At 37.6% G+C, this 13,137-nt stretch overlaps 1 protein-coding gene across 6 annotated transcripts in view; it reads left to right on the top strand.

Moving 5' to 3' along the window:
* The window catches only part of CTLA4 (cytotoxic T-lymphocyte associated protein 4), a 107,467-nt gene extending 94,813 nt beyond the window's left edge, over positions 1-12,654 (top strand). For 3 of the 6 annotated variants that reach the window (XM_016425163.2, XM_056808451.1, XM_056808450.1), the window contains 4 exons: positions 424-543; positions 7,731-8,081; positions 8,817-8,926; positions 11,426-12,654. In XM_016425163.2, the coding sequence (XP_016280649.1) occupies positions 424-543; positions 7,731-8,081; positions 8,817-8,926; positions 11,426-11,530 (686 nt within the window). In that variant the 3' untranslated portion in view covers positions 11,531-12,654. The remainder of the gene's footprint in view (positions 1-423; positions 544-7,730; positions 8,082-8,816; positions 8,927-11,425) is intronic. The other 3 variants (XM_056808452.1, XM_056808454.1, XM_056808453.1) reach the window with 1 other exon arrangement.
* The last annotated feature ends 483 nt before the right edge of the window (positions 12,655-13,137 follow it).

The following is a 13,137-nucleotide window of genomic DNA, read 5'->3' as shown; positions in this document are numbered from 1 at the left end:
TACTTGGGAGATTTCATAGGTAAGAGGAGAGGCTCTTTGATGCTTGGATGGTATCTGGAATTTAGCTGCACTCCAGGAAATTCTCCAAGCCTCCCCCTATCCTTCATATCCTCAAAGTGAACAAAGAGCTTCAGTTTCAAAGTGAGTGCATTTTCCATCCATGGATTGGCTTGTTTTGTTCAGTTCTATTTTGAGGACTTTGAGGTTATAGTCTACGTAGCAACCGAGCCCACTACTTCCTTTCTCGTAAAACCAAAACAAAAAGTTATCCTTTCAGTTGCCTCCCGGGTGTGCACATGTATAAGTACATGCCTGGGATCAAAGCTACCTATATAAACTCCTGGACTCTGTGTGGGTTCAAACACATTTCAAAGCTTCGGTATCCTGACAAGTTTCACTCTTCTTCCTGACATTCTGATTCAGGTTGCAATCAAGCTATGCTTCTCCTGGGATCCAGGAGAGAAATGGGAAAGCTTCACCATCCCATGAATTGGCCCTGCACAGCAATGCTCTCATTGCTCTTTATCCCAAGCATCTCCAAAGGTGAGTGCTTTAAAAAACTTCAAAGAGTACAGATCTCCATTGTTTCTTTCTAGGGCATGGTCTCACACTAGGACCAGAAACTAAAAACAAAGCTTAGGTCTTCTTGGCCCTGGGCAGCTCTGAGAAATTTTCTATTCCAGTCCAGGCAACTAAAAGTAGTCAGCAGAGAATAGATGGAGCTCGCTGTATCAAGTGCCTACCACAGTCTTGAATATGTCACAGGTGAACTTTATCTATTTCCTGGTCTGTTCATCTTGGAGAGAGAATTCCTGACCAAGAGGGGTAGTAGCTCAAGATAGGTAGAGTTTCACATATTTCTAGGCTCATGTTGGAAGAATGTATTTTAAAGAAAAGGATTTTTTGGTGGGGAATTGATATCCTTTATTTGTAGAATCATAGCTCTAGAGCTGGAAAAAAGATCTCAGTGATCATCTAGTCCATTCCCTTCATTTAACAGATGGGGAATTGAGGTTCAGGGAGGTTAAATGATTTATCCAGTATTAATTAGGAAAGTGGCATTTGAATCTTTGTCTCTAAGTTCTGTGATAGTGCTATTTTTACCATCCACTGTTATTGCAATTATCTACAAATAGTCAAGTACCACTAGACTTAGAATACCTGTGAACATGATTATCACTTAACAATGCTGGGATTCAATAGCGGTGGATTAAACATGTTCTGGTCATAATATCTACTTAATTAAATTGTAGGACATTTTCCATAAAAGTCCAATGTTACCATTTTAAAATCCAATTAAAAATTTATTAGGAAATTTTTGAAATATTCAATCATGAAAGCAGTTTCAAGTCTTGAGCTAAAATTAGCACAAAAAAAGGTTAATTTGACTCATGTGAGAGATTTCTTTGCTATTTAAGTTCATGCTAAATTTAGATATTTACACTATTATTTTGTGTACATTCCAAATAGATGAAACAAGGGTCTATAGTAGCATGTCACAGGTTCATCTTCCAGATTTAAAAGTTGGGTGTTCCAGAGGAAATTTCATACTCAATGCTCATTATATCTCCTAGTTCGGCCAAGATCCAGCAACCAATTAATCAGCAAGAACTTATTAAACACAGACACAGGGCACATAGTAGAATGATAGAGACTATTCTCAAAAACTTGCCATGTAAGTTTGTCAAAATGGGTATGCCAAACAATTTGTTGATTTGATAGGAGAGATTACTATATATTTCTTGAGTCTGTGGGGTTTGAGCTAGGATGTTGTTATATTAGGTATGGCTAAATTTTCTGAGTCACAGATTCTTATTCCCATCCATAGTACACAATAATGTACACTTTTCCAAAGGCCTGGTTCCCTTGAAGGCTGAATATAATTAAATTAAATGGTACTCAAGGGGGAAACTCTCCCTGGGATAGAGAAGATGGGATGCTTGGCGCTTGGGAAGCTAAGAAATTGCAGTGGACAAGAAGCTCAAAACATTTGGGTATTATTATTAAATAGCAGCCCAGGCTTAAAGGAACAAGATGACACCTTTTGTTTTTTAGATAGTATGTAATGCATGATCCTTTCTTAATGCAAGTCTTACCCCTCTGTTTTGTACAAATTGCGGGGGGAAAGGAGAATTGTGGCGTGGAAGGACAAAAAAGGGAAGCATTTGTGTTGTGCAGAGTATTAATGGTGGTAGAAGTAGCATTAGTAATGGCTTAGTCCATAGATCAAGCAATTGGGGAAGCCCACAAAACCTGGCAGTAAGGTTTCCTCAGCCTTCAGAGGAAACGACCTGGTGCCCTTTACTGTGTGACTTCCTTCATATAACAGCTTCCCTTGCTGTGATAAGGAAGCCCTTCCAGGCAAATCCAGTGGGTGGAGTGGAGCGTCATTGTTTAGTTATTGTTACAGTATTGAGTGGACACGGTCATGTTTCTTCTATGACCCCAAAACATCAGTGTCCAAATAGCCTCCATGATAAAGTCCAATTCTAGCCTTCTTTAATCCTAAAAGTGCTTTCCCTTAGCTATTCTGGTTCATCCAATTACCACATCCTCTCTCTCCCTTCACCATTCACTCCTAAACTTCTTGTAAAAAATAGTCTATACCCACTGGTTCTACTTATTCATTATCTTACAGTCCCTTTAACCTCTTGCAGCCTCTTTCAATCCCTATTACCATATAGAAACCGCTCTCCCAAAGACCACCAGAACAGCCTAACAACTAAATTCAGTGATGTCTTCTTGACTTATCCTAAGCGACCCTTCTGCTGTTTGGATATAGTTGACTAATTCCCCTACTAGGGTGGTTTCCCATTTTGGCTCTGGAGATACACATTTTCTTGTTTATCCTTTCTCTTACTTCTCTGTTTTGTTCATTTTTCTGGTTCCCCATCTTCTTTCATAACTCTTAATGTGGGTATTTTCCAAGTGTCCATACTCTACCATCTTCTCTTTTTTCCTGTACACTCTTTCTGTTGGTAATTTCATTGATTCCCTTGGCATTCATAACTGGTTTTATGAAGATGACTCATAATAAGTTGCTTAAGAAGCTGGCCCAATTTTTCTTTCTTTCTTTCTTTTTTTAGTTACATGTAGAAACAATTTTTGGCAATTGTCTTATGACATTTTAGGATTCAGATTTTCTCCCTTTCTTCATTTTCCCCTTCCTTGAGATGGCAAATAATTTGATAGAGGTAATATCAGTGCTTTCATGTAATGCATATTTCCATATTGCTCATGTTGTGATAGAAGACACATATTATACATAAAATTAAAAAAAAACCCATAAAGGAAATAAAGTGGAGGATGGCATGAAGCTGTCCTAACTTAAAGTATTGAGGTGATGGAAATGACTGAGCTAATACGAGCAAGGGGTACATATTTTCAAAAGTGGGGTAGGAAGGATTACTTAGCTCAGGAGGACACATTTTCAAACACAGGGCAAAGATACTTGATGCAAGATTAAACATAAGAGTAGATAGACTCTCAGTGCCTCTCTGTTGCTCAAATTAGAGTTCAGCTCAGGTTCTGATCACAACAGTCAGCTCAATATGAGAGTGGCTCCAGGTCAGAGAAACAATGAATCTCCTCCTCATGAGTGCTTTTATCTCCAAATGATAGATGCCATATCATATTCATTTTCACAACCTTGCTCCTTGTCACTTCCCACCTAGATTTAACTAGAAATTAATTATTAAATTTAAGAGTTAATTCTTACGCTTCCTGAGGACCTCAGGATCTTTACTGATGTATGACCATAATGTCTTGGAGGTGGTAGTGGGGTGGTGGTTTGTAGCATGGCCTGGCCAAAGTCGCTCATGAGTCTCATTCCTCTATCTCTAGCACTAAACTACCTTCTGAGATATGGTTCAAGATTCCAACGGACTAGTTATTCTGCCTCAAACTTAATAATGATGCTTATTATTTCTTCACTCAAAATTTTCCTTCTGACAATTAGATCTATCTAAAGTCATAACTATAAATCAGGGAGGCACCCTAGAGTTTGCTGAATCCTGTCCCCTCATTTTATAGAAGAGGAAATTGAGATCCAGTGACAGTGACTTGCTCAGTGCCATATAATTAGTAAGGGTCAGATGTAGGATTTGAACCCAGATCTTCCTAACTCCAAGGCCAACTCTCTGCCTACTTCACAAAGGTTTCTCTATATTTACTAACTCTCTTGTGTTTGTAACTTTGGGATTGTCCGAGAGGCAATATTTTGTAGTGAGAGAAAATGTGATATAGTGGAAAGAGCTGAACATGGTGAGGAGATTATAATGATCTGAATGCCAGATTGGACATATTAGTGTTGTGACCATAGACTAATTGTTTAGGCCCCCTGAGCCTCAACTCCCTTTTCAATAAAGTGAGGATTATAATATGATCAATGTTCCCTACACAGGACTGTTAAAGGGAGAGTTAATTAAAAGCCTTTAAGGGGTTATGTTAATGTAAGTCAAATCTTTGTATTGTCTCAATTTCTCATATCCAATGAAGCACAAGTCCTTTCAGTTCCATCTCTGCAATATGTCTTGCATCCAACCCTTCCATTCTGTTATCAAAGATATGTCACTTAACCTCTCTGGACCTTAATTTCTTTACGTTAAAATGAAAAGTTCAGAATAGATAATTTCCAAGGTCTCTTCCAGCAATACATCTATAATCCTATGTTCAAATTGTTCCACTCCTAAGGGGGGAAAGCTCCCCTTTTATTTACTACCATCTTGGATTATGGTAATACTCTTCTAATAGGCTTTCCAATTAGGAAAAAAATTGAAGGGGGCATATTTAGGACCATGCTACTTCTCTGCTAAAAAACAAACGTTTTTTTCCCTATTGTCTACTGAGTAACCTTCTACCAGGCATTCAAAACTCTAAGGACTCTATGCTTCAGTCAAACCGTTCTACATTTTTTTCCCTCTAACATATCATGTATCCTTGCAATTCCCCATACCTGGAATGCATTCATTTTCCTACCTTGTTGTTTAAAGTTAAGTTTAAATGCCACTTCTCCATAAGACCACCAGATTCTGCCCTTCCCTTTCCACATCTGAGTCAATAGTGATCTTTTTGTCAGATTATACATACCCCTTTGTTTTGCAACTCTTCAATCAAACTATCATTTAATGTAGAGTATAATGATCTGTGCCTTATCACTTACTACTAGATGGAAAGACCCTCCATTCAGAGGGTATATCTTATCTACATTTTCTGTTTCCAACAGGGCTAACACAGCAGTGCTTAATAAATGTTGTGAAATGAGTGAATTAAAACTCCTTTTTTTAACTTTCAAAAATCTCAATGATTTGGCCTTTTCCAACATTAATTCATTTATAACTCACATTTATAAACTCTTTGTTTGACTATTTACTATTCTCCAGATTCACTATGTCATAGATTTTTGGGAGAGGTTTTGATTTCTATTTGTTGAAATTATGTTCAACCTTTCAGCTGAAAATGCAATCCTTTCCTAGGAAGTCTTTTGTTATCAATCTAACCCAGAAGATAGCAACTTCTAGTTTAAGTAAGGCAAAAGTTTATTACTTAAAGCCACAAGGGAAAAAACTATTTAGCAGAAACTGGAATATTACAGAGAAACTTCTCATTCAACTGCATGAGGCAACAATTTTTTAAAAATGTTAAATATTTTAATTTTTTTATATTTCCACATCAGCTATGTTTCAAAAGAAGACAAACAAGAGAAAACAATAAAGATAAGGAAAGCAAAAGATGTATTCTTCAATTTGCATTCAGAGTTCATCATTTCTCTCTCTAGAGAAGGATAGCATTTTTCATTCTGGGTCTTTTGGAATTGCCTTGAGTCATTGTCTTGATCAAGGAAGCTAAGTCTTTCAGATTTGACTATCTTTACATTATTGCTGTTACTCTGTACAATGTTTTCCTCACTCTGTTAACTTCACTTTTCATCACATCATGTAAATCTTCCCAGGTTTTTTCTGAAAGCATCCTGCTCGTCATTTCTTAGAGTACAATAGTATTCCATAACAACCACATCCCACAACTTGTTCAGTTATTCCCAATTGATGGGTATCCCCTAAATTTCCAATTCTTTGAGGCAATAGTATTTTACTTTTTGAGGGGAAAAAAGAAATAAAAGTCTTAGGCCAGATTAATGGAATGACCTAAAATAGACAAGATAATGGAGATATGCAAAGTGGTATCACTGACATTTAACAGCTGTGGGAGGCCTGGTGGTTTGGGGTGATCTGAGAAAAAGATAAAATATTAATGAATTACTGGTTATAGTAAAGTAGTCAGGTACTTTCATTGTCCAGACAAAAGCAAAACTTTACATTGGAAAACCTATTCCCATGGTCCTTCAGGAGAGAAATAGCTAGCTACCCATTATTCTTTGCAATAATGCCAACTTGTAGCAACATAACATGAGAGTCATTTTAGGATCTATTTGACCCAGAATCTTGATTTCACACCTCTCAATCAGACATAATCTAGGCTCCAGTAGCACTTTGTATGTAATTCTTCTCTTTGTACTTGAATCCTGTTTATTAACAGGGTACATGCCCTATATTCTATATAAGAGTGTAAAATCTGAGGGCAGGTATCTTTTCCATTCATCTTTATAGTCCCTGAAGGTCAAGCTCAGTAATTTATACATGGTACACTGCAATAAATGTTCAATGAATTGAATTAAATTATGGGATAATTCAAGTTATCTCCAAATATCTTCCTAGTTGCACATTAAAGTATATGAAATTCCACTAATGGAGATTTATTCTCTGGTTCCTTGAAGGCATTATAGGCTCTAAGAGTTCTAGTAAAGTGCAATTAGAGACCAAAATAATTTGCTTCTATTTAACACTTTGAAGTTTCTAATATCTTTCTTTCACAACTCTGTGAAGTAAGAAATACAATAATTATTCTTTCTATTCTTCAATGAAAGAAACTGAGGCTATATGAAATAAAACAAGCTGAGCATAGCCACAATATCTTGCATTAGAGCTATAGAGGGTAGTAACTAGCATGGGAAAATGTGATTATATCTCAAGATATACATGGAAAGTTAGTATACTTCTTCCCTAGGAGGACACATTTCCTTGCCATGATGATCACTCACACAAGAGGATAAGGAAAGACCCTATGCCAAAGGTGGTTCTTGACTTGAGCTTTGAAGGAAAGCATGGATTCTAAGAGGTAGGAAGGGAGTGCAGGACAATAAAGGCAGAGAAAGCATTGAATTCAGTGGAAATGGAGAAGTGTATGTGTGTACAAAGCATATCATGAGGTGAAAATTTCCCTGGACCATGACTTTGGTCCTTTTTCCATGAGGATGCCTTCATCAAGTCTCCACAAAGGAATGAGGACCATATAGCCCCTTCTCCTTGGGCAATAGTCTTCTCTGATACCATCTTTCCTCTCCTACTCAACTCTCCCAGGTAAAAAAGAATTCCTAATCATGGCTTTGGAATTAGGATTGACAATCCAAGCCTTCAGAATCTCATAATATGTCTCCAATAATTCAGCTACTGGGCAAATGCCTATTACCAGATAGTAATTAATCACTTTGGTAAAAAGCAGCTGACAGTATGATCCTAGAGACAAAAGTATAGGATGGACTAGGAGAATTATATGACATATCTAGATTGTAACAGAAGGTCTGAAGACCAACTTCACTTCAAAATTTTGCCTTGAATCTACCTTAACTAGGTACTAATTAATGAAATCTTGTCTTAAAAATTTCTTTAATGTAGGCATACATGTGACTCAACCAGCAGTGATCCTGGCCAACAGCAGAGGAGTCGCCAGCTTTGTATGTGAATATGAGTTGACAGCCAAAACCAAAGAGATCCGAGTTAGTCTGCTCCGACAGATGGACGATGAGTTGGTTGAAGTCTGTGCCTCAACATATCTGGTACAGAATCAACCAGTGTTCATGGATGACATGCTTGAGTGCACAGGAAATGTCAGTGGGGATAAAGTGATGCTCACTCTCACAGGATTGAAGGCCTTGGACACCGGACTGTACTTCTGCAAAGTAGAACTCATGTATCCTCCCCCCTACTATGTGGGGTTAGGCAATGGAACACAGATATATGTCATTGGTGAGCAAAGCCATTTCACCTTTAGTAATAAGGATCATAATAGTAATGAAATTATATTCAGGTTATAAATTACCTTATTTTGCCTAATACCTAAAAGCAAAAAAAATAATTTTATTCTTATTGGATATTAGGTTATTTATTGTTCAGTTTGGGGAAATGATTCAGGTTTCTTGCTTGTTTATTTGCAAAGGTAATCATATTTCCAGTGGGCTCAAAAGTTAAGATCATGACTACAAGTATAATTGGGGCTAAAGTGGGGTTCAAAAAATCTAGTCTCTAAATAAAACACCTGGGATGGTGGTGAGCCTTATGTTTCAGGTATGATGTAGTTGGGAAGTTATCTCAAACTTCCAGATTCTCCATATATTTTCCAATGATAGGGACACAATCCAAGAAGTCTCTCTTTTTGTTCACATTCTTAAAACTTTCTCATCCTAGATCTCACTTTTTTAGTAGCCACTCTTGAAAATAGCTGGCGTGGTACATATAGGGAGTCCTCAATCCATATAAAAAGAAGGTTCCTAAGTCATAATGACTATCATCTTGGAGCTTTGGAAGGGAACTTAGAGCTAATCTTCTCTGATCTTCTCATTCTGTGGATGAAAAGTGAAGTGATTTGCCATATCAAGTTAAAGAAAAAGAAGAGATTAGAACCCAGGTCTTCTGACGTCAAATCCAGTGATCTTTTCACCATGCCAGTCACATAGAGATTTTGTTTCCTCTCTTCTGTTTCAGATCCTGAACCTTGTCCAGACTCTGATGTCTCACTCTGGATATTGGCTATAGTCAGCTCTGGACTATTTTTTTACAGCCTCCTCATCACAGCTGTTTCCTTGAATAAAATGGTGAGTATTACCTTGCTCCCTTCCCATACTGGCCTTCTCTTTTTGTCAGATCTCCATCAGTGTAAAGGCCTGATCTGCCAATGCTCAGCATTGCATTTAAGGTCTTTGAGGTTGAGGAGTCAAAGAGGAAGGGGAAAGACAATGGTAGAGAATCAAGACAGCGAGAAGCAGCTACTGGAGGGTTTAGGGATGACTCATAATCTAGATCAATGTGTTCAACACAGCAATGTTTGTGTGCTTCAGGAGTGTTTCATTTTGACTAACAGTTGGAGTAAGGCCACCTGGCTGCTTTGCTTCTCACTTTCATTTATAATGCACTCAAAGAACTAGTCCATGAATATCAGGCTGGCTTTAGGCAAAGGGGAGACAGAGAAAAGGAATGAAGAATGGGGAAAAGCATTTACCTAGTGCATACTCTGGACCAGGCATTGTGTGAAATAATTTATAATTATGTTTTCTTTTGCTCCGCACAACAATGTTATTATCCATTTTTGTAATTGAGGAAACAGAGTTTAAGTGGTTTGCCCACAGTCATACTACTAGAATGGTCTGAGGCTAGATTTAAACTCGGATCTTTTTGTTTGGGCCTAGTACTCTTTCCATTGCACCACCTAGCTGCCAAAGCATTGTGATAGGTGACCATCCTTCCACATTTTTGTGCCTCCCTCCCTTGTCCTCCATTAATGGCCCAATTATATATCTCCCCCCTCCCCCATCAACCATATGCTCCCAGCCTTTCGATGGTCTAACACTCTCACATTCAAAAACTTATTATAGTTGGTGGCAAAGATGGGTTTATGTAGGGAGAAGGCATCTTTTCATTTTGAAAATAGGTCTTGGTGACCTTCCTGAGGTTTTGTGAGGCCCGTCACTTGTTTGTAATACTGACTGTCTAATTAGGAATGAAATGAAATAAACTGTTCCAAGGGTTCTTTATCTGGAATCTATAAACCTCTGTAGATATCTCTGTGCGTGTGTCTCTGTCTTGATGTCTCTCTTTCTCTTTCTGCGTGTCTCTGCCTCTGTCTCTCTCTCTATCTAGTGTATGTATATGAACTTGGATTAGAAAAACCATATATTTTTAATTTTACTGTTTATCTTAAGTTCAATATTTCCTTTTGGTATTTGAAAAAAATTCTGTTGAAGGACCAATAGACTTTCTCAACTACTTAAAGGGTCCATGATACAAAAAAAAAAAATTACAAGCACTCACTCTCTTTTAGTCTTTCCTCCATCTAATTTTTGACAATCATCTAATGACTTTCTTTAAGACTCAACTTAAGTAACATATCCTTTAGGAGATCTTTCCTCCCCCTCTCATTTCCTCAACTGTTAGTAATCCCTTGTAAGGTTATTTTCCAATTATTTTATATTTGTCTGATAGGTACTAATTTATGTACATTATCTCCCCCATTAGGATAAAAATTCCTTAAGGGCAATAGCTATATTCCCTCTTTCTCTGTATCCCTACAACTTAACACAATGCCCATCATATAGTAAATGCTTAATAAAGTCTTGTTGATAAATATATTATTGGATTTTACCTACTTTTCTTGTCATATTCTACTATCATACACACAACAGTGGAATAAACTTAAGGTGATGGAAATAAAAGAAAAGTAACTTGGGGGTGACCAAGATTAATTGTGAGAACTAAAAATATTTGATTGCTCTTCTAATTCAATAGACCCTAACCCATTAGACCAGGGGTCCCCAAACTACAGCCCACAGGCCACATGTGGCACCAAGGCCATTTATTCGGCCTCCACTGCACTTCAGGAAGGGGCACCTCTTTCATTGGTGGTCAGTGAGAGGAGCTGGAATACCATTTGTGGCAGCTTCCAGTGACATAATCCTTTGCATGGCACCTTGTTTTGAGAGTAACTGAAGGAGAACAAGGTGCCACACAAAGGATTATGTGGCTGCACAATGGAAGATGTCAGCATAGTGAGTGGCGATCTGGGGGAGGGGATTCTGCACTATGTATACTGCTGCTTGGTATAGTGGTGGCGGTGATGGGCCTGTGCAAGGTATCACAGATCCATCACAGCCAGCGCTGCAGCCTCCGCTATCCCAAACAGCAGTATACAGATTTGTTCGTAGCTTTGTTTTGTTTTTTATTGTCCGGCCCTCCAACAATCTGAGGGACAGTGAGCTGGCCCCCTGTGTAAAAGGTTTGGGGATCCCTGCATTAGACACTGTTGCAGACACATATCAGCCGATGGTCATTGAACTGAGATGAGAACCAAAGAATTTAGTGTCTCTTTTTTTTTCTGACCTCTTTAAATTTCCTTACCACATCCCCTCCCCTCCCATCTTACAGATGGAGAAGATGCTTCTCATTTTACAGAGAGGGTGGAGGGTTCCTTTTCTAACAGTCTCAGTATTAAAATCACAAAGAGATCCTTGTTTTAAGACTTGTTCAAATATTCTAACTACTCCAAAGAAATTTCTGTGTAGTACAATAGCAATTTGTTTCCTCTCTTTCTCTTTTAATAGCTAAAGAAAAGGAGTCTTCTGACTACAGGAGTCTATGTGAAAATGCCTCCAACAGAACCTGAACATGAGAAGCAATTTCAGCCCTACTTTATTACTATCCACTGAGATAATGGTGGTACAAAAAGAGACAATTGCAAGAGACACTGAGATCTTCACTTTCATTGTAACCTGCTTTTTAAAAATGGAGGGAGGGTAGAGGATTGATTTGAATGTGGGAAGATAAAAAACAAACCTCTAATTAAAATATAGTTGAGTATAGATAAGTATTTGGAGAATTAAAATCCCAAAAGCAGGATGTCATAAAAGACATTTTTCTGACATCTCAAAGGCAATATGAATAAAAAAGATCTGTCAAGGAGCAAAGCAAAAAAAAAAATCTGATGATACAGGTTGGTGGATTTAGATGAAGGAAATGTATGAAGGAGGGAGGGAGAGGACTCCTGTTCCACCTTGTATTTTAAATATGCTAAGCATGTATCTGAACAAAATTATCTTTTCAAGATTAGGTATTATGTTGTCTTTTTTTTTTTCTTTACAAATGTTTTGTTACATGAAGATTTAAAAAAAAATATTGCAGTCAAATGGCTCTATTTAAGCCAGGGATTTCCTCAGTTGTATCAGTTGTATTGTACCAATATGTATCCTTTATATAGTCTGTAGCATTATGTGCCAGGCAGGGAAAGTGCTAGAGTATCTGCTGATCAGTTACATTCAAACACTATGTGACAGGGTCTTGCCTCCTACTGACTAACTGAGAAAGCTGTTGGTCCATGGCTCAGGACACTAATGAACTAGGAAGGGAAGAAAGTCATTTTACCACTAACTCTGAATCCAGATGAAATAGTAGTAGTTTTCTGGATTCCCATAGAAAGGCAAAGTTCCCTTGGCATGATAGAATTCAGGGCATTGAACACTGATTCCTCACTACTTTAATTGACTTCCAACTTAAGTTAAAGCTAGTGGTAGCTGAGCAAATCCTGACTCAATACAGTACAAGGAAAAAGCTCATTCTAGACGTCCTACCAGGCCCATTTTCAGGATGTCCCATGTCTGTGGGACATAAGATAAACATCTATTTAGCAACAAGGCAGAGATTAGTTGGCGATTGGGGAGGGCACATAATGTTTCTGAAAGTGAACACTGTTGGAGTGTTTTTAAACTCACTATTTTCCATGAAAATGTAAACAATATGTATAATATTTTAATTAAAGTATTATTTGTTTTCCGGAGCTTGTTTACTCTTTTTTAAACATTTCAAAACGTTTTCATAGTAGAATTCAAACTAAGAATAAATGAGAAAGAAATCAAAATTAAAAAAAGAAATAAAGGCTATAATTGGGACAGCTAGGTGGCCCAGTGAATAGAGTATAAGACCACAGATCAGAAAGACTTATTTTCCTGAGTTCAGATCTGGACTCAGACACTTACTAGCTATGAAATAGAGCCAGAATATTCCAAGTTTTATTACAACCCTTATTTCCATATTGGAGGTTATGAGGAGCCCATGGACTTCATTAGTCTTTGGGAAGCCCATGTTAACAAGAAGGTAAGTCATATGCCATATCCTCCTAATACAAGGAGCAAAAGGGAATTTATTGAAGCTACTCACACTGCTTCAAGAGAGTTCATTGTTAACTTTTCAGTGTGAACATTTTCACCTTAGAAATCAGCAAACTATAAATCAAGATTTGATTTCTTGTTTTGTTAATTGC

This window comes from Monodelphis domestica, chromosome 8 (assembly GCF_027887165.1).
Source record: "Monodelphis domestica isolate mMonDom1 chromosome 8, mMonDom1.pri, whole genome shotgun sequence".
In the NCBI taxonomy this organism is placed as follows: Eukaryota; Metazoa; Chordata; class Mammalia; order Didelphimorphia; family Didelphidae; genus Monodelphis; species Monodelphis domestica.
The sequence above is the reverse complement of the archived record's forward strand: the minus strand, read 5'-3'. Positions and strand labels throughout refer to the sequence as shown.